The sequence below is a fragment of the Polistes dominula genome, unplaced genomic scaffold, assembly GCF_049000335.1.
Source record: "Polistes dominula isolate Pdom_NZ unplaced genomic scaffold, Pdom_raw_medaka contig_16, whole genome shotgun sequence".
Lineage (NCBI taxonomy): Eukaryota > Metazoa > Arthropoda > Insecta > Hymenoptera > Vespidae > Polistes > Polistes dominula.
In genome coordinates, this window is record NW_028301040.1 from 6584988 (window position 1) to 6609968 (window position 24981).

The window sequence follows — 24981 nt, forward strand, 5'->3', positions numbered from 1 at the left end:
TTCCTGGATCGATCGTTGTTACGACAATGGTGACGACAACGATTCTGAGGAGGATGACAACGAGGATAACGAGAAGGATGTTTCGTTGTGTGGATATACCAAGAGACTACGCCATTGCACGAGCGCTAATGTACCATGCTCTTGCTTTACTATTCGCTACAGTTATTTGTGCTTGGACTTGATTCATGTTTCTTCTATCTTTCTCTCTCTTTCTCTCTTTCTCTCTCTTCATATCTTTCTTTCTTTCTTTTTTTTTTATATTTTCATACGTGTGTTCTATCATTTTTGTTTCTTTTTATTTTAAGAAAATAGAAAGAAGGAAGAAGATGATTGTACCAATGTTGTTGTTTTCCCATCAAATTCTAGTTGTTGTCAAATATCGAAATGCTTTTTTATGACGGTCTAAGCCTTTTTTGAAAATGTCGTTGAAATTGAGATATTTCCTATATATATATACTGTACTTGTAACAGTGAAATACTACTAACTATGATACCACCAGCTCTATTCTAGCAGTTTATCTCTCATCTTTTTCTTGCTTTCATCCGAGATGTCCCTTCAAACTGTCGGTTGGTAAGTACCGGAACAAATGTATCTTTTGTAACGTGCAATTTCAAGAGTAAAAAGAAAAAAGAGAGTAAGAAAGATAAAAAGAGATAGATGAAAAAAAAAAAAATATATATATATATATATATATATATATATATATATACATTATATGTTGGTCGTTTATTAGGCTCAGCTTGCTGTCAAAGGACACAAAAAGTATGAGTTAAATAAAAGAAAAATATATATATATATATAAAATACAGCAGGTGTTTTTCTTTGTTGAAAAATTAATTTTTATTTAAAATTTTGTAAATGTATAGCCATAAATTTGGATAAAAATAATTTAAAAATGTATACCATATTTTTAGACAGATGTAGGTAACAAGAAAAATGAAGTTAATGATGATGGATTTTTGGAATGTCGAGTAATAGAGATTTTTGGAAAAGGGAAATTTAGGAAAGGATGTTGTTTGGTTTAGAGAGTTGTTGAGGATTATAAAAGGGTTTGTAGGAAAATGAGATGCGTAGTTGAAAATAAGGGGGATCCTGTTTAACAGGACTTTGAGAAGGGGATAATTAGGTTTAAACAGTCTTATAGTGATGTATTATGTACAAGGGTTTGTAATTATACTGATAATAATAATAATAATAATAATAATAATAATAATAATAATAATAATAATAATAATAATAATAATAATAATAATAATAATAATAATAATAATAATAATAATAATAATAATAATAATAATAATAATAATAATAATAATAATAATAATAATAATAATAATAATAATAATAATAATAATAATAATAATAATAATAATAATAATAATAATAATAATAATAATAATAATAATAATAATAATAATAATAATAATAATAATAATAATAATAATAATAATAATAATAATAATAATAATAATAATAATAATAATAATAATAATAATAATAATAATAATAATAATAATAATAATAATAATAATAATAATAATAATAATAATAATAATAATAATAATAATAATAATAATAATAATAATAATAATAATAATAATAATAATAATAATAATAATAATAATAATAATAATAATAATAATAATAATAATAATAATAATAATAATAATAATAATAATAATAATAATAATAATAATAATAATAATAATAATAATAATAATAATAATAATAATAATAATAATAATAATAATAATAATAATAATAATAATAATAATAATAATAATAATAATAATAATAATAATAATAATAATAATAATAATAATAATAATAATAATAATAATAATAATAATAATAATAATAATAATAATAATAATAATAATAATAATAATAATAATAATAATAATAATAATAATAATAATAATAATAATAATAATAATAATAATAATAATAATAATAATAATAATAATAATAATAATAATAATAATAATAATAATAATAATAATAATAATAATAATAATAATAATAATAATAATAATAATAATAATAATAATAATAATAATAATAATAATAATAATAATAATAATAATAATAATAATAATAATAATAATAATAATAATAATAATAATAATAATAATAATAATAATAATAATAATAATAATAATAATAATAATAATAATAATAATAATAATAATAATAATAATAATAATAATAATAATAATAATAATAATAATAATAATAATAATAATAATAATAATAATAATAATAATAATAATAATAATAATAATAATAATAATAATAATAATAATAATAATAATAATAATAATAATAATAATAATAATAATAATAATAATAATAATAATAATAATAATAATAATAATAATAATAATAATAATAATAATAATAATAATAATAATAATAATAATAATAATAATAATAATAATAATAATAATAATAATAATAATAATAATAATAATAATAATAATAATAATAATAATAATAATAATAATAATAATAATAATAATAATAATAATAATAATAATAATAATAATAATAATAATAATAATAATAATAATAATAATAATAATAATAATAATAATAATAATAATAATAATAATAATAATAATAATAATAATAATAATAATAATAATAATAATAATAATAATAATAATAATAATAATAATAATAATAATAATAATAATAATAATAATAATAATAATAATAATAATAATAATAATAATAATAATAATAATAATAATAATAATAATAATAATAATAATAATAATAATAATAATAATAATAATAATAATAATAATAATAATAATAATAATAATAATAATAATAATAATAATAATAATAATAATAATAATAATAATAATAATAATAATAATAATAATAATAATAATAATAATAATAATAATAATAATAATAATAATAATAATAATAATAATAATAATAATAATAATAATAATAATAATAATAATAATAATAATAATAATAATAATAATAATAATAATAATAATAATAATAATAATAATAATAATAATAATAATAATAATAATAATAATAATAATAATAATAATAATAATAATAATAATAATAATAATAATAATAATAATAATAATAATAATAATAATAATAATAATAATAATAATAATAATAATAATAATAATAATAATAATAATAATAATAATAATAATAATAATAATAATAATAATAATAATAATAATAATAATAATAATAATAATAATAATAATAATAATAATAATAATAATAATAATAATAATAATAATAATAATAATAATAATAATAATAATAATAATAATAATAATAATAATAATAATAATAATAATAATAATAATAATAATAATAATAATAATAATAATAATAATAATAATAATAATAATAATAATAATAATAATAATAATAATAATAATAATAATAATAATAATAATAATAATAATAATAATAATAATAATAATAATAATAATAATAATAATAATAATAATAATAATAATAATAATAATAATAATAATAATAATAATAATAATAATAATAATAATAATAATAATAATAATAATAATAATAATAATAATAATAATAATAATAATAATAATAATAATAATAATAATAATAATAATAATAATAATAATAATAATAATAATAATAATAATAATAATAATAATAATAATAATAATAATAATAATAATAATAATAATAATAATAATAATAATAATAATAATAATAATAATAATAATAATAATAATAATAATAATAATAATAATAATAATAATAATAATAATAATAATAATAATAATAATAATAATAATAATAATAATAATAATAATAATAATAATAATAATAATAATAATAATAATAATAATAATAATAATAATAATAATAATAATAATAATAATAATAATAATAATAATAATAATAATAATAATAATAATAATAATAATAATAATAATAATAATAATAATAATAATAATAATAATAATAATAATAATAATAATAATAATAATAATAATAATAATAATAATAATAATAATAATGTATAATCATGATAATAATATTATAACGATAAATATAATATGATAATGATAATATGATTATACGATATTAGTTTTTTATACGTTGCATATTTTGTGTGTCGTGTGTACAAATTATTTAGATTAAATTACAACGAAATTTAATATTTTTTATTTAAGAGAAATAATTATTTTGACTATAGTAAATCATTTCTGTATATGATAGAGAATATAATAAACGATTTTTTTCATAATAATTTAAAAAATGAATCGTACGTTTTCTTTATTTTTTTTTTTTTATAGAAAAATTTATTTCCTTTAAATCCTTTCTTCTTTTACATCGAGAGAACGACGAAAGCGTTTCTCTGAAGGGAACAAGGTCGCATCTGTCATTTGTTTTCGAATTGTCTAGAGAGAAAGAGAGAGAATATACAAGTAAGCTCGTTCGGTATAAAGATAAATCGAAAGATCGATATCGAAAAAAGGGACGATTCTTCGAAACGGAATAGAACCTGCTACTACTATCAAGTTGGACTCTGTCCGAGTGGAGAAAAGTAGAAAATGAGCCACGAGGTGGTCGTATAGTTTTCCGCACCATTTATTTCCCATCGATTTCCTTCTTCACTTTCCTCTTTTTCCTCTTTTTCTTTCATATTGCTATTGGTACTCCAAGTATTGTCATATTTTTTATCTATCATATATATATATATATATATATATATATATATATATATATATATACATATATATATATTTCGAATATTTTAGAGACAATAAGGGGATGATTTTATGAGAACATATTACTAGAGTCAATTGTTGTAAAGAAGTTATAAATCTTTTTTATGATATAGTATATTTTTTGTATTTTTTTATTATTAACATATTTATTTAAATTTATATTTCGTTTCGAGTGAAACAAAAATATTTCCTACGTATATTTTGTAGTTTAAATGCTCAACTTTTATTAATTGAGATTAATGAAGAATTCAAATTATTAGATTTTGTGATTTTGTCAAGGGACAATGAAGAAATTTTGCAAGTACATTATAATACTTGAATTTAAGAGATATTTAATTACAGTATTGTCAATATTTACAATATCGTAAATATTTCAATACAAAATTATATTTTATATTGAAACAAAAATATTATGAAATTGTAGTAATTTAAAAAGAAAAAATTAAAACAATAATTATAAAATTTATAATAAAAATAGGATTATTATAATGCATATATATAGTATATTAAATTTAAGTGATTTTATCGGGAAATATATGACAGAATGTTATCAATGTAATATTGGATGAAATTATTGTAATAAATATTCTTTTGTCATGGATAAATGGAATACGGATTACTAATGAGTACTCTCAATCAAGCTATTCCAAATACGGTTTATACTATTAAGCACGTTGTTTATTCTATATGATGTCGTTCATTTCGATAATTACTAAACTTTCTGTTATTTTACAATCATCGATATATTTGTCGATTCTAACGGGTTTAGCCATGCAAGGAAAATAAATAGTCATGTATTTGTATATATAATCATAGAAGTAATGCATACATAAACATATCCCTTTCACGCTGGATAACTACAGACTGGACATAATGCTTGTCCTACATAAATTTACAAGAACGTTTTTCGAGCTACATTTCAAAGATAAAAAGTTCACCGAGGAGCTTTCAGTATTCTCTTCTCTCTCTCTCTCTCTCTCTCTCTCTCTCTCATTTTTTTCTTTTCTTTTTTTCTTTTTTTTCCCGAAAACTATCTCGCGCTCGAATAAAATAAGCGCGACTCTTAACCTAATAAAAAAGAAAAGAAAACACGTTTTGCACCGGTGTTTGACTACTACCCCAGAAGCTTGCTGCATGCCAAGTACATATTTAAAAACATACGATGACGTCATCCCTTAAAGTTTCTTTATGTCCTTTATAACATTTCTTCCTCATTTTATTTTTCTGATTTCTTTTTTTCATAACTAAAACTAAGGGGTATGAATTTAAAAAAATCTTTTATTTTATATTATTTAGTTACACCGTAGATGGTGATGCATATCCTTGCAATATAATAATAACTACTATAGAATACTTTATAATTACTATACAATAATATAATAATAGTATATTATAATATAACTACTATAATTAATAATAATAGTATATGAATAATAATAATTTATAATTTAATTAAAAAAAATTTTTTTTACTTAATTTATAATATAACTTTATGCATATTATTTATATCATATAACATTTAAATTGCAATATTTTATAATGGCATAAAATCAAATTTTAATGTTTTTTTTAAACGAATGGGAGACTATTTGTATAAAATAATTCTATTAATATGTGGGAAAAAGTTGAACCATATATGTGCCCATTACATTTGAACATTAAATGAATTTTATATAATATTAAATTAACAAACATTATGTATAACGATTCATTTTTGACAATATCGTAAAAATTACATTGAATTTATTTAGTTTAAAATAATGTGGTGTGAAATAATTGATAAACTAATTTTTTTTTTTAAATTTTGACTTTTAAACCACATTCATAATTATGGGTATATATTATAAGTGTCGTGTCAATTTATATTATAAATCTTAAAGATAACGCGTTCAATGAAATAGAAATAAAAAAAAAGAAACATAGAAAAACAAGGGTGAAACAAGTGCGTTAAGTTAAACGCACGTTTCGTTCCTAGGTATGGAAGCAATTTGTAGCTTTTATTTGGTCGTATATTCGAGAATATATGGTGTAGGATACGCGCGTGCGGCTCGCACAATGTTACGTTCCACACGGTCTAACTCCTTTGTTTACGACTTTCCAGAAAAATGCCAGGATACAAGGGTGTATACATTTTTTTTTTTTTATTTTTATTTACACGCACGTATACACATCTGCATACGACGAGGAATGGTATATATATACAATAGAATAAAGTTTTACTAGAAAAAGTGATTTTTTGGTTTTGTTATCGTTGTTTTTTTAATTGTATTTATTTCATTTTTAGTTTATACTGATGTGAGAGAATATCCGAGAAGAATTATTTTATATCTTGTTTTGCTTAAAAACTTATTGCCAAATTTGATACGTAATATTTCCAGAAGTTAAAATTAATTTTTCTATACCAAAAATATATTTCATAAATAGCGGGGGGGGGGAGGAGTGCATTTGTTTTCTGTTGTAACGTTAAAAACTGATTGTATAAATTGATTATAAATAATATTTTATTAATACTATATTAATTGTAAATTATTAATATTTATTGCAGTAGAGGTATAAGATATGGTATAACATTTATAAAAATATTTAATACATACTTTTGTACCTTTAGATAGTTGTATGTTTGTAACAAAGTAATTCATTATCATTGCATATGTATTTCGATTTATTTGAAACTTTGCTTGTATAACCTAAAGAGTCGTATTTATTTATAATGTTAATAATATTTCTGGAAGAGTATTTCATGATAAGCGTTGAAATATTTTCTCACGAGTCACTGTATATAATGAAACCTACTTTTTCTTAGTCTGCGAAAAGTCTTGGAAGAAAGTTCGATAAGCCTATCGACAGGATATATCCGATAGTCGATACCATGCAACAGGTGAATCTTTTTTTTGTTTCTTCAAGCAGTTAATAAAGCACTCAAACGATTATTTTACCTCATTGAATTATAGACAAATTCTATAGATCATTTAAAATATATTTTGAACGAATATATGCAAGTTAAGAATATAAAATACATATGCAAAATATTCTTTATTTCGAATTTATTTTTCAATTATTGTTTATTGTGCATTTTTGCATTTGTACATTATAAATTTGCAAGAAAAGAAAAACCTTAATGCATTTACTCTCTTACACAATTAGTTATATATTATAATATATTTAATATAATCTTCAATTTTAAATATCAAAAAATATGAATATTGTTCTAATGAAATAAAATAATAAATAGATCAGTGTTCATTAATGTATTAAACAAGTTAAATTTTCTATTAATGGTATATACAGTAAAGTCAATATGAATCCTTTACTGTCTCAAAGGATTCCACAAGTTTTGTTTATTAGAAGCTTTGAATCTCTTGGGTAGGTAATTACAAGGACTTAATACACCAAATATAATCCTCTTAAAAGAATGAAAGAGAGTCTAATCGTTTTCATTTTTTTCCATAATAGAATGTGATATAATGTTGTAATTGTTAATATTATCAATAATTTAATATCCGGATATTACATGCGTTATATTATATCATATTTCACGTGTTTACTGACTAAAACTGATAAATTATTTTAGTTTCATACATTTGTAAGATACATAAACAATTAATAAAAACAATAACAAATAACCAAACAAAACAAAAATATGAAATGAACAATCAAAACGATAATTTTGAAGTGAAAACTTTTTTAGAATGGGTGTGATTTGAAAGAATAAAACGCTGTCATTTAGTGGGAAAATGAAATCGGAATGTACTCGTAGCAGGGAAAGGAAACGAACGAGTAGTGGGGGAAAGAAACGGCCTTCTAAAAATATACGACTTTATAAAAATAATTTATATATATTACAATATAAAAATATTTAATTTGCAAGCATTTTTAAAAGTGTTTTATTATTTACTTTCTTTGTAATTATTATAAAAATGCGCGCCTGTATCAATGCAACCCTTCAGACAGACTTTGAAAATGTTGCTTGTGAGTGCCATCTGTCGGGATGGAATTTTTTCTGCCTGAAAGGTCGGCAATCTGTCATACATACGTGTATAAACAGTTTTGACTGCAAAAAAATTCCGTCCCAATAGATGGCGCTCACAAGCAACATTTTTAAAGTGTGTCTGGAGGATTGCATTCATACAGGCGCGCATTTTTATAATTAAATAAATAATTAAATAAATAATTACAAATTAAAAGTACAAATAATATTATAATAATATTATAGAATAAATTTTCCTCGAAACTTGTTTATTTAAAGGTTTCTATTCTAACTTGTATGATATGCACACATGTTTTTCTTTTTTTTTATATTCCGTGTGATATAAAAAATTGTAAAAAAAAGAAAAGTGTAGATATAAAAAGGACGAAGGTAAATAAATATTTAGAAAGAACTTAGTTAGATTTCATTTGGGCAATATTTACGTTTAACGAAATCGAACCTCGTCCACGGGCTTTACCGGTTAACTTTATTTCCATACGACTATCTGAGGCTCAATATTTGAATAAAAAAGTCAACTGTGTATACGCGGCAAAGTTACATGAACTCTTTCGGATACGTCGCAATCGTGTAAAATTAATGTGCATGCATATCACCACCACCACCAACGTTGAAAAAAAAAATACACGTTTGCGATCAGAACGCGAAGTCGTCGTTTCGCAGAAGTCATAAAAGCGTGAAACTTCGGTCGTGTCGGTCGTGAATGCGTTCGTTATCGTTAGTCAATTTTTGACTACTATCGAGAGAGAGAGAGAGAGAGGGAGAGAAAGGGGGAGAATGTTAACCGTGGTTATTGATGACCGACTAATGAAATATTTAATCTCTTTCACAACATATTTCATTCAATGTTTTCCGAGTACCGATTTCAAAATTATCGTGTAATTGATATATTTAAATTGAAAAGAATAGTCCCTCGTTTTATATTTTATTTCTTTTTGTGTAGGAGAAAAAAAACAAACAAACAAACCTAACTATTATTTATTCCATAGTTGGTAACACAGAAATTGATCTTCATACCGATGGAAAAAATATCGAATGCAAAAATATGTCGGAGACAACGATTTTTTAAATCAAATACAGTTAATATTTGTTTTTTTTTTAAAAGGTTAACGTAGATTTCATTTACTTATACTATTGAGATAATAATAAAAGATAGTGATAATATATGATTAAAAGTAGCAAAGATATAAGAAAAAAAATGTTAATGCGATAAAAATATGAATAAGTTAACACGTTGACAATTGTCCTATTGTTTTAAATATTCTCCCACAAAAAAATGAAAAAGATAAAGATAAAGAATTACATGATAAAAGAGTTAAAGAATTTGAAGAAGAAAATGAGAAAGAGAGAGTAGGAAGAGTATAAGTGTGTTATATATATGTGTGTGTATCTATCTATCTATCTATCTACCATATATATATATATATATATATATATATATATATATATACATATATAACTAGAAAAGGACAGAATGCATCGTTCGTAGTTGCAAGAGGATATGGCCAGAACGTGGTTCGCCTTTCCAACATGGCTGCCAAGTTTCCCGTAGAAGCTATGAGGTTTATCTTATCCTGACCTTAAACCTCCCCTCGACTAACCGTTGCCTTATCTCGAAAAGAAGAGCCGCCAAGGCGAGTCTATGGCGAAGAAAGACGAGCTTCGAGGAAGAAACTGCACCCCAGCTCTGGAAACTATTGCGGATGTTGCCAAGCTTTGGGCTAGCTATTCGCTACTTTTCGTCGAACGAGACTTAAACTTATATACCTAGTTACTTGCAAATGCAACCAAGAGGAACTACCTTATTTTTCTCGGAGAAAAATCTTTTAAACGAAAAGAACTCTTTTTTCTTTTTTTCTTATAAGTTATTTCTTTTTTTTTTTTCTATACATCACCACTCAACTCATTATTTATCTTTTTTTCTTAATTGGTTGGATTTCATTTTTTATCGATTTAACGCCTATTAATTGTATTTATATTTAATTCTCTTTTTTTCTATTCTATTATTTTTTATTAGTATCCTATATTACAATCGTTCACATGATGATACAACCATTGAAAAATTATGACCAAAATTTTGCACCCCTCTGCACTAAGATGATAGGTTTGGCGTTTTAGGCCTATTAATTGTATTTATATTTAATTTTCTTTTTTTCTATTCTATTATTTTTTATTAGTATCCTATATTACAATCGTCCACATTATAATGCAACCATTGAAAAATTATGACCAAAATTTTGCACCCTTCTGCACAAAGATGATTAGTTTGGAACTTTTCAGCCTTTATACACGTTATTAGACACAGTAGATTTCTATTATTATATTTAGACATTTAGTAAATTGAAAACATTTGACAATAGAAATCATACGATGGCGATGGAGAACACGTAGTAGTTAATTACACACGCATGCAGGGATATATATTAACGGTCGCGTGCACGCGCACGTGACTCGTTGAAGGGAAGTGAGACATCCCCCTAAAAGCGAGACAATCAAGGAGCTTCGATATCCAACGGAGAGGAGTTTCGGATACCTCAGGATAACGTTCGAGAGGGCTCGTAGTTAATATTAACATGGTAGTATAGAGGAAGCGCGTGTTACTCCTACGTAATTTCTAGCTAAACGTGCTAAAGGACGAGGGCATGCATATTTCAAGTAAGCTGCTAGGAACACTATCGCGTTAACTTACACGTCTTTGAGTTTACACATAGTTATTCATTTTAGAATAATTTTTTACATTCTATTATATCAAATTAAATAATTTAACAAATATGAAATTTATAATTATTTAAATATATAATATAAAATGTGTTGCTGTAATGTTAATTTTGATAAAAATTATTAAACAAAATCTTTATATATAAAAATTCAGTGTGACTTTGTTGATTTCCAATGAACTTCGAAATTACTGAACCGATCTTAATGAAATTTTTTTATTTTGTGCGATTTTGTTCAACTTAGTACATAGGATAGTTTTTATCGCGATTATTTTTATTTTTTATTGCTAATTTAAGGATTTATTATTTAATGGTTATCTAGGTCTCTAGATTGTTTAATTATTCAGTAGTTGGTGTCGTATTTTAATTTAATTATTTATTTTAATTTACATACGACACAACCTTACTTTTTCTATTGTTTCCTGTATTATTATTTTATGTATTATATATATAGTATAATATAAATTATATAAAAATAAAATATAATATAATATAAAATATAAGATATTATGAATTACAATATAATATAAAATATTATAAATAATATAATACATATATATATATATATATATATTAGACATAATAGATAACAAATAAATATTAAGCAATATTAAAAACAATATTAGGAATAAAAATAGTCAAAAAATAAGAATTGACACGAATGTACGGTTAAATTGTTTTTAACCTTTATCGTAGAGTATCTCAAGAAAGATGAGATTAAATCGACTGTTAGGAAGATCATCTATGTTCGAACTTTTTTTCCATGGCAAATAAATGCGACAGATTGCTAAATTATGTTAATACTTTGGCACCGATTGATCGCATCCCAACTGCCTGTTGAACTTTAATAGTCAACGATAATTCTTTCTTCAAAACGATGATACTTTCTATTCTTCATTTTAACTCGTTATATTCAACCACATATAAGAGGCATTCCATTTAAAGTTTTAGAAAATAAAAGTAAGAAAAATGAAAGGAAAGAAAGAATAAATAAATAAAAAAAGAAAAAAAAGAAAAAAAGAAAGAAAAAATTGTTCAACGATCCCCTCGCATTCTCGAAGCGAATGTTTTTGAAAGAGGAAAATGAATAACAAAAAAAGATAAAATAAAAAAGAGTAAAGAATAAAAAAAGGGTAGGAAAAGAAAAGGAAAATGTTCTTCGTGTTGTTTCTCTCTCTCATTTTCTTTTTCTCTCGTAATGTTAAGACGTTACGGTTCGAGATTCTTTCGGGTATCCTGCTCTTACGGAAAAGTATATCCTTTATTTGTCCGAGTTGCAGCTGCAACAGCCGGTCGTAAGGAAGAATCGTATCCGTTACACGTATATACATACATAGAAATAACACACACAACACGCAAATGTTGCTTTGCAACGACTACTGTTTTCTCCCTTTCTCTTTTTAGCTTTTGTAAAAGATAGAAAACATTACTATATCACTATTTTATTAGATTAGATATTCACAGCGGGAATGTGCGCAGTAAAAAGAAAGAAAAAAATATGAGGGAACAAGAAAAAGAAGAAGAAGAAGAAGAAGAAAAAATAATAAAAAAGAAAAAAAAAAACAGAAAAAAAACGAAAAAGAAATAAAAAGATAGATCGAGGATTGCTATGGGGGGTGTTCTATGTTTCACCCTTACGTTGGTTGTGCTTGTCGAGAAGAAAACAAACGTGAAGGTTAAGAAAAACATGGAAGTGAACAACGAACGGGGGAAGGGATGACGTTAAAGGAACTCTATCCTTGCACCTTTAATGCGTCCCATTGCACAAATAAAACGAACTGATACTACGTATCTCTTTCTTTGCTTCTTACAACTTGCATTGCGATATTCCTTATAGAATTGGAGTAGTATTCTATCTGTTCCTCTCTTTCTTTCCTATTTCTCTTTATTTCTTTTTATTTCTTTTTTAAGTTCTGTGTTCTAACTTTACTATCGATGACATTTCGAAATACTTTATTTCTTTCTTGCCTTCTAAGCTATCATTTATTGATCTTTTCGTTTCGAGTAAAGGCAAAGTTTTTCTACGTTGAATTATATATGTATGTATGTATGTATGTATATATGTATGGTTTGACGAGTAAGTTGTTAAAATCGAACAAGAGAAGGCAATTTTATTCTTTCTTTGTTAACTTTATACTTTTTATTTTCTTTTTTTGTTTCGTTAAAAGTACGAGGGATCCATTATTTCTTTATGAAAAAGTTTCGGAGTGATGACCTACTTTAAAAAAATAAAGAGTTCTATATATTGTGTTACATTTTACTCATCTAACGTGTCATTTCGCAGCCTACATCTTTGTACCTCTATTATCAGTATTATTTATTAGATCATTATTATCGTGTTCATCAATATTTAGCAATAACTCTTGTTAATGTTATAAATACTTATAAAAATCTATATGTCTATATACATATATAAAATGAAATATATATATATATATGACATCGACAACGAGTCGTTTCATTTTGAATTGTTATATCATCCTTGTTATATTGACGTTGAAAATAATAAAATTCGAATTCTGAAGAATGAAGCTTTTCAAATTTAGATGGTTCGAGATCCACTTACGAAAACGATCATTTTTCGTGACCCATTGGAAAGTGCAATTATTGTCGAGAGTTGATTGATAAACAATTTCAAATGGATGTGATATATATATAGATAAATAAATATGCATTGGTGAGGAAAATTCAACAAAAATAATAATTCTCATGTGATCTTTAATTGAATTTACTTTGAATTGTTCATTTAGCGATTCTCGACAAATAAAATTTACCTAATGAATGAACACGTTAACTACTCTTTATTTTTAATATTTAACGAAAGACATGTGTGGATCGCGAACCATACTTTTTGAATCTATACTTTAGAAAGAGAGAGCTAGTGAGAGAGAACGGGAGATGAAATTTGCACGGATAACGAGCATTAATGAATGAAAGTCAATGGGAAATGCTATAGTAGGATCGTTCTCTAATATCATTCTAGGGATTAAATTCTCTATACCAGCTTGCATGTACTTGAAATCGTTTGTGTCGTTATGTCGAAATAGCTAAATATACGTCCTTTTGATAGGCTTTAACTAGAGAATTTGTAGTACCATATTTTGAACAAATGCAAATATTCTATCATATTATATATATGCAATCGATAATTATATGATATTGCTTTGATATTACTAAAGTAATTAGAAAAATTATTTTTAAAATCTTATGTATTATTAATCGTTTAGAATCTAATCATCATGTAGTATTGATTTTTTACAAATTTGATATAACATAATTGAGATGATGTATATGTTAATATTACAAAATAATTAAGATTATATACTAAAACGTAATACGTTTGTTCATATAACGTTTGATCAATTTATTGGTGATTCTTTGAAAATTACATGACGTGTTTATTTTGATGCATGTTTTGATATTACAAAATAATTTGGATTATGTATTAAAATGTAATGTTTTACTCGTATAAATAATTGAATTGATTTATCGCGTAGACTTTTGAAAATAATGATGTAAAACGATGAATATCTGATCAAGTTAATGCCTTAATATTAGAAAATAATTGGTGAATAGATAAATAAAATGTAATGTATGCTCGTATAACAGCTGTGTTAGATCGATCTATCGCTGACTCATGAAAAGCTAGCGAATTTTCAAACTGTTGGAATAGTACTACTAGCTATCCAAGGCCAAGTGATCCTAAGAGGAATCTTATGATAGGATTATCCTTCCAAAGGATAACGTTCGTGCTCTTCTTAGAGTGGAACGATAGTAGTAGTAGTCAGACGAGAGAAAACGATATCGGATCGTTGCGTTTCGATCTATCTGGTAAACGGATGGTATACCTTAAGAGGAGACATAGTAAGAGATAGACAAAAAAAGGGATAAAGAGATGGGAGAAATAAGAGAAGAGTAGAGAAGAGAAGAGTTTTGTCAAACGAAAAAAAAAAGTAAAAAAGGAACAATGACCATGTGTATTTCACAGAGAGCCAGAAAACGCGCCCTGAGAAACGAATAAGAGTGAACTAACTTCGCATATATACTCTCTTAACATACATACATACATACATACATACATACATACATACATACATACATACATACATATATACATATGTAGTTCCCCTGAGTTTCGTCTCATCCTTAGAGTTTTTTCTTTGAACTTGCATAATTTGGATTCGGGGTCTCGAAGAAAATTAAAAACGAGATGGAGAGTGAGGATGGAGGTGATGCTTGGATGAAAATGTTCTACTGTTTGAATGAAAAGAACCGAAGAAGAAGAAGAAAAAGAAGAGTTGATTGCGATGAGAGGAAAGGTAAAAGAGGGAACAAAGAAAAAGATCAATATAATAATAATATATATATATACACATACATATATAGATACCTATAGAGTAACAAATGTTAAACAAGTAAATCAAGTAATCAAATCAAATCCTGTAAGCTTCAAATATAATAATACATAAAAGCTGATATTAAAATTATAAACAAATATATTTTATAAAAGCGAGAGAGAGAGAGAGAGAGAGAGAGAGAGAAAGAGAGAGATAGAAAGTGGATTAGAGAGAGAGAAAGAGAGAGAGAAGAAATATGGTTGACGATGAGAAATGACATTTCCATGAATGGACCGAATGTTGGAAGATTAAATGAAAGGAAACAGTATACGTGAGTGAACGTGTGTAAATGTATGAGTGAGTAAGTGAGTGAGTGAGTGAGATAGAGATAGATAAAGAGAGATAGCGAGAGAGAGATAAAAGATGGAAGGGTGTACGAGGTCAGGTGAGAGAATGAAAGCCTCACCTGTACTGTAACCACCACGTAGTTTCTGTTCAGGCCTGTCGACCCTCTCTTCGCTCGGTGGCGATGGTCTTTCCGTCCTTTTCGGATAGTACGGGTTGTACGAGGATGGCCACACGGTGGTCGGCCTTTTTGCTGGTGGGGGTGTGCTCGCTCGTCCTGAAAATAGATTAGGACCTTTTCTCATGTGTGACCCAGGTATAGGATACGCGCAACTAAAGCGCACAAATTTTCTGTGCAATTCTCTTCTCTAGGAGAGGATTTTTCATACCTTCTTTTTTTCTTTTTTTCTTTCTCTCTTTCTATCTCTCTATTTCTCTCTTCTTTTTTTTTTTTATTCCTTTTTAGGTGTTAGTTTTTTTACTGAACATTTATCTATGGTATAACATGTACGTGTGTAGAATATATGTATATATATATATATATAAATAGTTATCTCTCTTTATGTTTTTTTGATTAATTTTTGGTTTGGTTTGATTAATTCTCAACTTTATTTTAATACATTATCTTAAATATTGATTTATGGTATTATATTCGTCTATCTTTCACACACACTCTCTCTCTCTCTCTCTTTCTCTCTTATTTTATTCGTTTATTTTAATACTTGCACTTTTTGATTGATCGTTGTGTTAACATGTTAAACATTTGTTCTATAGTGTTATGTATATAGATATATATATATTTGTTTTTTTTTCTTTTCGTTCATCGATAATCCAACATGCACAACCACCTTTCTCTCTCTTTCTCTTTTTCTCTTTTTCTTTTTTTTTTATTATTTCTCTTTACACAGCACTATTCTACATGACGCGTAGAGAAGGCCGTCGCGTGCAATGTGCATTCAAACCGGATTCGCGTCGATGTATCGAACTCAAACGTATTCAAATGGATGTTGAAGCTTTTTTTTTTCTTTTTTTTTTTTTCTAGCGAGAAACGGAGATTAAAGAGCGTCAGCGTTGTCTTCTGTCAGCTAAAAAAAACCTTCGAGTCCGTGACTGCCAGGCAGACGATCTTTTCGGCTTCCATCGTGGGCTTTTTTTTTCATTTCAAAACGGTCGATCATCGTCTCTTGTTGTTTTTTTTTTTTTTTGGTTGATGGTGTTGTTGTCTTTGTCATTGTTATTGTTGACAGTTGTTGTTACTGTTGTTTTATTTGTTGTTGTTGTGTTAGTTTGTAAATCTGTGTTAGTTTAATCGAAGAGATTTCGCGAGAGAGAATAAGTGTTATCGGTCTAACTCTTTGTTTTTTCTTTTTTCCTTTTTATCGTTTCATTCTTGTATTATATAGTGTTGAGTATGTAAAGGATTTTTTAGAAGGATTAGAATTAAAAATGTATTATATTTAGAAAAAAGAAAGAAAAAAGAAAGAAAAAAGAAAGAAAAAAGAAGGAAAAAAGAAATTATTTGTAGTAAGTAAGTAAAATGTCTTTGTGCAAAATGTGCATTATTTTTTTAATGTGTTCAAAATTAATTTCTATATATTTAAATATATCGATAAGAACAAATTAATTGTACTTAAACAAGTTAATAATTAATATTATTTTAATGAAAATTATTATCTCTCAATGTAAGGGTATAATAAAATAAATATAATAAAATATATAAAATATATATATAAAATTATAATAAATATATTACTATAATATTATATGTAATAAAATATATATAAAAATATTAATAAAATATTAATAAAATATTATATATATATAATATTTTTATTTCTAAATAAAATCTAATTGTAAAAATAATTGAAAGAAAATTTGGTTTCTTAGTCGTAGTTTGATCTCTTTCAAAATGTTAAAGCCAAGTATCTATAATTTTTCAATCGGGATATAAGGTAAGAATTGAATACAATCGGTCGTTTAAAAGTGACGGTGCAAAACGAGCTTTCGCGTGTTAGCTTGATGAATTCCAACAGCTTCTTTGAAAACGAGCCAAGTTCAACTTGTTGCATTCGATGTCCCAACGATCGTTGTCCCATCGAACGGACAAAGCACGCTTTCGCGCGAGAAAATCAAACGGAATGTCTACCTTCGTTTGGTATTGTTCGATCTTTACGAATAACCTTTGTTCTTTTTTACAACTAGTTCACAATCCAAATCTTGATTTCGCGATGCAAAGAAGTTGCATTAGTGAACGTCATATTACTTTTTGTTGAGTAGATGCATGAATGTTTTTTCATTTTATATATTCCTCAGATATCTAGCAATTAATACTTTGCACTCGAGGGCTTTGCTATAGAGACAATAAATAAATAAATAAAAAAATGAAAAAACTATAGCAAATTAAATTTAGTTTACAACATATCAACTATGAGACTTTTCTTTGAATACGCATATTATCATTTACTTATAATATGTAAATATGATTTTTCTATCAAAATTGAGTTGCTGATAATATGAATGAAAAAAAAACTTCGAGTGCAAAGGGTTAAATACTATAAATATAGTCAGTGACGTTACACCCAATATATTTCGCAACTCATATAAAACTTATGACGATGAAAATAATTTTAATTGTGTATTTTATAACAATCAATATGATATAAAACGATACGTGTCGACGTATGCAACATTAATGAAAAAGTTGAACAAAATTCTAAACTACGATTAACCTGTGTGAGTGAGAAAAAAAAGAAGAAGAAGAAGAAGTTTCAAAAAACTATCCTCGCAAGCTGTAAGGATAAAAAAAAATAAAGAAAATTTAAGGACAAAGAAAAAAAAAAAAAGAAAAGAAAAGAAAACGAAAAGAAAACGAAAAGAAACAAAAAATTCATTCAGTTTAACTCCCGAAAACTAATATAACAAAGTTAAACGGTAGAATAAATTGAAACTTTTTGAGAAAGACGATAATTCTTAAAAGTCAGGGGGCTGTATTGTATTTCTTGGGAAAGACTTAGCTCACACAACGTGTGATGTCCGACAAGGGGCCCGTATATTTTTATACGCTCTCGGCGCATCTTACCCGCCTAAGATAGTGCTCCACTTATCTCGTTTCCCATAATCGTCTGGATTATACAAATTGCGATCTTTTGCGAGTATGACGTAGAAGAGAAGAGAGGAAAAGAGAGGAGAGGAATATGATGGGGTGGGAGACTATGGCACAAGAGGGGGGGGGGAGGGTTTGTCTCTAGCGTGTATCGCTGAAAATTCTTGAGAGAAATTCTAGTAAAAAGTACTACCAGTATCTCGAGATTCTCATCCGCCATTTTCTTTTCCATATATATATATATATATATATATTACCTTTCTCTATATTTAAGTAAGTATATATATATATATATGTATATATATACATACGCGCGAGTTAGATATGCATGTATTTTTCTATATAGAAGAAAAGTCTAGGACAAGTCCCTTCTTCTTTTTCTTCTTTCGTACACCAAGGCCCTTTGCGAATACTTTTCTATCCTCCTTTTTTGTGTTTTTCTTTTTTTCTTCTATCTCTCTCTCTCTCTCTCTCTTTCTCTTTCTTTCTCTTTGCCATTTTCCTTTTTGGCTTGCAAACAACCAGGACGCAAGGTCGCACGGCATCCAGCAGGATGCGAAATGATACTAAAAAGTTTTCGAATAAAAGTTTAAATACGCGGGACGAACTTAGTTTTGTGCTTCTTTCTCTTTCTCTCTCTTTCTCTCTTTCTCTCTCTCTCTCTCTCTTTTTCTCTTTTTCTTTCTTTCTGTCTATGAGTTGGTCTTCGGATGGCTGCTTAACAATACGCAGCCTCCTCTTTTGCGAGTTGCCTTTATATCAGAACTTAGCGAACCATCCCATACACATAAACACACATAAACACACATAAACACACATATTTTTACACGTAGGTATACATATACTACTAGATACCTGTATATATACTAACTGTTATCTATTTATTTTATATGTATATATAGTATATACGCATAAGTTCTCATCTCTTCCCAGTTTCTCTCCTTCTTTCACGCGTGAAATAATCCTATGAAAGTAGACTCGTATTTTATCCACTTTCTTAGTCTTCTTTGTGGTTTCTTCTTTTTCTTCCCCCTCATCTTTTTTTTCTTCTTCTTCTTTTTCGTTTTTTTTTTCTTCTTAAGAATACTTTTAGATTTTTCAACAAAATAATTAACCATTTCAAAAACTTTTCAGGATTTAATTGAAGAAATTAATAAAATGACTAAAATCGTGTAATAATTGTTTGTTATTAACCGTTTTTACTCGAAGTTTTATTTTTCATTTTATATATTATCAACAACTCACAAAACAATTTTACTAGAAAAATCATATTCACATATTATATATATATATATAAATAATTGATGTATGAGTATTCAAAGTAAAGTCATAGTTGATATGTTGTAGACTAAATTGAATTTGCTTTAGTTTTTCTTTTTTTTATTAAATAAATAAAATAAAATTAATAATTAATAATAAAAATAATATATTATTATTATTATTATTATTATTATTATTATTATATTATTATTTTATATATTTATTATTATTATTAATTAGCATTAGGAACTCGAAAGTTCATTGCCGCAAATACCAAATCCTGTCATTGTTCCCGTTCCCAGGTGCGATATATATTTATATTAGTTATATAATTATTAATATTATTATTAATTTTATTTATTGTCTCTATAGCAGAAACTTCGAGTGCAAAGGGTTAAATACAAAAATAAGAAACAACCAAAAGGCACGATAAGAGATAATTAAAAACAACGAGGAAATCAAAGATTTCAGATAAATTTTTGTCAATAATAATTGTTTGGAAATTTTTAATGATTATTTTGAATTCTACTGTAATAATTTTCTTTTCAATTGACCGACAAATCAAATTGATTATAATCTGCATTAAATCGCAAGAAAACGAATCTTTTATTAAAAGACCGATCAGTTACATTATAAATAGATCTTTTAAAAGTTCAGCCCGTATGTTAATTGTTAATGTGATCGATCGTATGACATTTAAAGAATATTCTTGCATTGTCTCGTTTGGTTACAGTAAATTGTAAACTCACATACACACACACACACTTACTCTCTCTCTCTCTCTCTAGTGGGGCAAAAGGCAAGGCCAGAAATAATTTTGGTTTCCTTGTCAGGTGATAATTAATTACGGGCTGTAGGATCGATTGGTGTCCCAGGAGAAAAGAGAAAGAGAGAGAGAGAGAGAGAGAGAGAGAGAGAGAGAGAGAGAGAGAGACAGGGAATGTGTCGAGGTATTATTAAACATCGCGTACCTACTCTAGACGGACTAATCTATCTATCTATTTGCCTATCTGCCTACTACTTCTCTCTCTCTCTTTCTCTCTTACCCCTTAATCATATCTATCTATCTCTATCGTGTTGAAAGCACGTTGGGAATTAGGCAGGTTGGATGTAGGGACGAGTAAATTCATCTACGTTAGGCAAAATCGATTCAGTTTGTAGAAGAATCGAACGAACTAGTGAAATATCTAACTTTCTATACAAGACTCTTGTTAGAGTTGTATCTGCTGATAGTGTTATTGGTGAGTTAGATTGAAGGAAAAAAGAGGTAGGTAGGGATAAGGGGTGGTGTTGCTGTTGCTGCCATTGCTGTTACTTTCCCCGTCTCTTTATGGATCCATAAAGCCGTGCCACCGGTATTGTAATATACTACGGAAAAAGGGATATTTCGAGACTCGAATAACAAATACCTCTGTCGATCGTCTAACCATCTCTTTCTTTCTTTCTTTCTTTCTTTCTTTCTTTCTTTCTTTCTTTCTTTCTTTCTATTCTATTCTTTTCTTTTCTTTCCTATAGAAGGCTTCCCTACTGAATAATTCCTATGCCGAGAAATACTCTCTTTCTTCTCCTTCTTTCTTCTCCTTCTTTCTTTCTTTCTTTCTTTCTTTCTTTCTTTCTTTATGTCTTTCATTATTTTTTCTTATTCGTCGTCTCGCGAGAGAATATTCGATCATGTCCGTGGTAAAAAAGAGTATCGGTTCTCCCCACCACTCTCTCCAGCCTCTCTTGAGTTTTCATTTATATTTTCGATCCGATAAAAGCAATAGAGATTGCTGGTTCATCGGGCATTTAGTGTTCTAGAAAGAAAAAAAAACCGTTTCATTTTTATTTGGTTCCTTTTATCGATGTTAATAATTAAAGATTCTTCAGTCACGTAATGAAACGTCCTCTTTCTTTTACGGTTTATAAACCGTCTTTAACAATTTAGCGATATCCTTTATACTCTGTTTTCTTTTAGTGGGTATTTTATTTTTTCTTTGTTTCTTTTCTTTTTCCTCTTCTTTTTTAATTCTTCTTTCTTTTTCCACACCTTTCTATTTGTCTTGTTCTTTTTCTTTCTCTTTCTCTCTTGTATATGCTGTATTCGCAAGCGGTGCGGTAATTGAATTTTAAATGCGCTTAATTAGGTCACCGGTTAAGCCGCCAATGTAATGTCACGATATAAAATTAAAATCTTTTGTCGACTTTCGACGTTTTCTTCTTACTGTCCGTGACCGGTCCGCGTGTCTTGCAAGTAAGGGGTAGGAAGGGAAAAGCTGGCTTGATTGTGAGACAGGCTAACTCAAAAACCAATTAAACTTTCATTTTTGTGCTAGGGCGAGAGAAAGAAAAGAGGGATTAGGGTTGAAAAGGGGGAGTGCGGGGGTGGGGACGATCGTTAACTCGTAATGTCGAGAGAAAGAATTAGCCGCTTTGCTGCTGTATTTAAAATGAACAACGGGGATCTTGAAGTATTCAAGATCGGTGTTCTTTCTTTGGTTATATCATACTCTCGAGATCATCTTGTTAAAGTTCGTGATATTGTACACTCTTGTTTTACAATTTACATTTATCTCGTCTATCAATTATTATTATTATTATTATTATTATTATTATTATTATTATTATTATTATTATTATTATTATTATTATTGGTATATCTATCTATCGATCTATTCACCTATCCATCTATGTCTGTCTGTCTCTCTCTCACTCTCTCTCTCTCTTTTGCATTATTTCTCTGGAGAGTTCGTATTCCCTTCGATTTTGTGTCACGTACGTTCTAGCGACGAATACTCACGCAATTATTACGCCATTAATCTCGTGCCAATTATCGAGTGGAAATAAATATCTATTAAGGTAGAAGTGTGAGAGAGAGAAAGAGAAAGAGAGAGAGAGAGAGAGAGAGAGAGCGAGAATCGGGGAAACGAATGAATATGTCGATGAGGGTTCGTTAAACGTGACGTATTGGCGCGACGTTCGAACCTCGTAATATTCCCTCTTAACGAAGCACAGCGTACGTATATTAATTCGTTTCGAGTTGAATTCGTTCTCGAGTGAAAAATTTTTATTTATTCAATGGTTGCTTCGACGAAAAATGTGAGAGTAATAGATAGATAGAGAGAAAGAGAGAAAGAGAGATAGATAGAGAGAGAGAGAGAGAGAGAGAGAGAGAGAGAGAGAGAGAGGGGGGTGGAAATTTCAACGAACGTATTTCATAGAAAGATACGAAACGTAGAAACATTTCTCGTAATGAGTTTTCTGTGGACACGCACAATTTCTCTCGTGTCATTTCAAAGTTTTATTTCACAAGCCGTGCCATAATAAGATTATAAAATAAATAGTGACGTAGCTGCCGTTATCACCGGTGAGAGTGAAAGAGAGAGAGAGAGAGAAAAGAGAAAGAGAGTAAGTTATTTCACGTCAAGCTCGACGACCTCTCTTGTTTTATAAAGAAAGATGGAAAGGATCGTATCTAATTTTTACTTTTTCCTATTTTCTGCTTGAGAAAGAAAGAAAGAATAAAAGAAAGAGTAATTGAGAGACGAATACACCTACTTAAGAATTTAACTCTAACGTATTCAATGTCGAGTATAGAATTCGTATGTACTATAATGTTTTTTTAAAAAGAAAAATTTACTTAATGACACCATTCCGAGATTAATTAATAGCAAAGTTATTTAAAAATGCAATGGTAAAAGACGGTTCGTTAAGAATATCCAATTTTTTTTTTAAGATACCTGAGAATCAAAGAGAAATAAAAATAGTTCTACCTAATTGAAATGATTCTTTGTCAGATCTATATAAATGTATTTTCAAGTTTCATATATTATGATTTAACTTTGACAAAAAAAAAAAATAAAAGTGTCTACATAAGTTAAATATAGTATCCATACGTATTAAAAAGAAATTTTCGATTAGTAAGATTGCGATCAATAATAATTAAGCATTCCAAAAGGCAATAATAATCATTTATTAGAAACACCGTGAATGAGAGAGAAAAGGAGGAGGAGGAGGAGGAGGAGGAAGGATGTGTAACAATAATCCGCGTACCGTTGAACCTTAGTAAAAAGAGGCAGAGAAGGAGATGAAGGGGCCGGTTGGGGGGCTAAGGGGGTTAGTAGAAATAGTGGTGCACGGTTATGCGGTAAAATTGTAAAGCTTAATGGTGGTAATACCGTCGTGACTGTGCCTTGTATGGCGTTAATAATGCAGTATATTGAGATTGGTTTCGTGAGACCGAGAGATGGTAGAAGAGAAGCAAGAGAAAGAGGGTACCTTATAGTAAGGTACGTAAGAGTAAACGAGGGAGAGAGAGAAGGAGAGAGAGAGGGAGAGAGGGAGAGAGGGAGAGAGAGAAGGAAGAGAATCGAGGGCAGAACCGAGGGCAGAACCGAGGGCATAACCACTGGGACCTGACCTAGGCATCCGCCCAACTTATTCGCGATGCTTTAATAATACAACTCCCAGTGTGCATAGTGCACCGCT

At 26.7% G+C, this 24981-nt stretch overlaps 1 protein-coding gene across 4 annotated transcripts in view; it reads right to left on the bottom strand.

The window, feature by feature from the left end:
* Positions 1–24981, bottom strand: part of LOC107070583 (lachesin) — a 279183-nt gene that overhangs the window by 20123 nt on the left and 234079 nt on the right. For 3 of the 4 annotated variants that reach the window (XM_015328917.2, XM_089174798.1, XM_015328919.2), the window contains one exon: positions 16273–16428. The exons of the other annotated variant lie outside the window; for it this stretch is intronic. In XM_015328917.2, coding sequence (XP_015184403.1) covers positions 16273–16428 — 156 coding nt within the window. The remainder of the gene's footprint in view (positions 1–16272; positions 16429–24981) is intronic. 4 annotated transcript variants of the gene reach the window in all.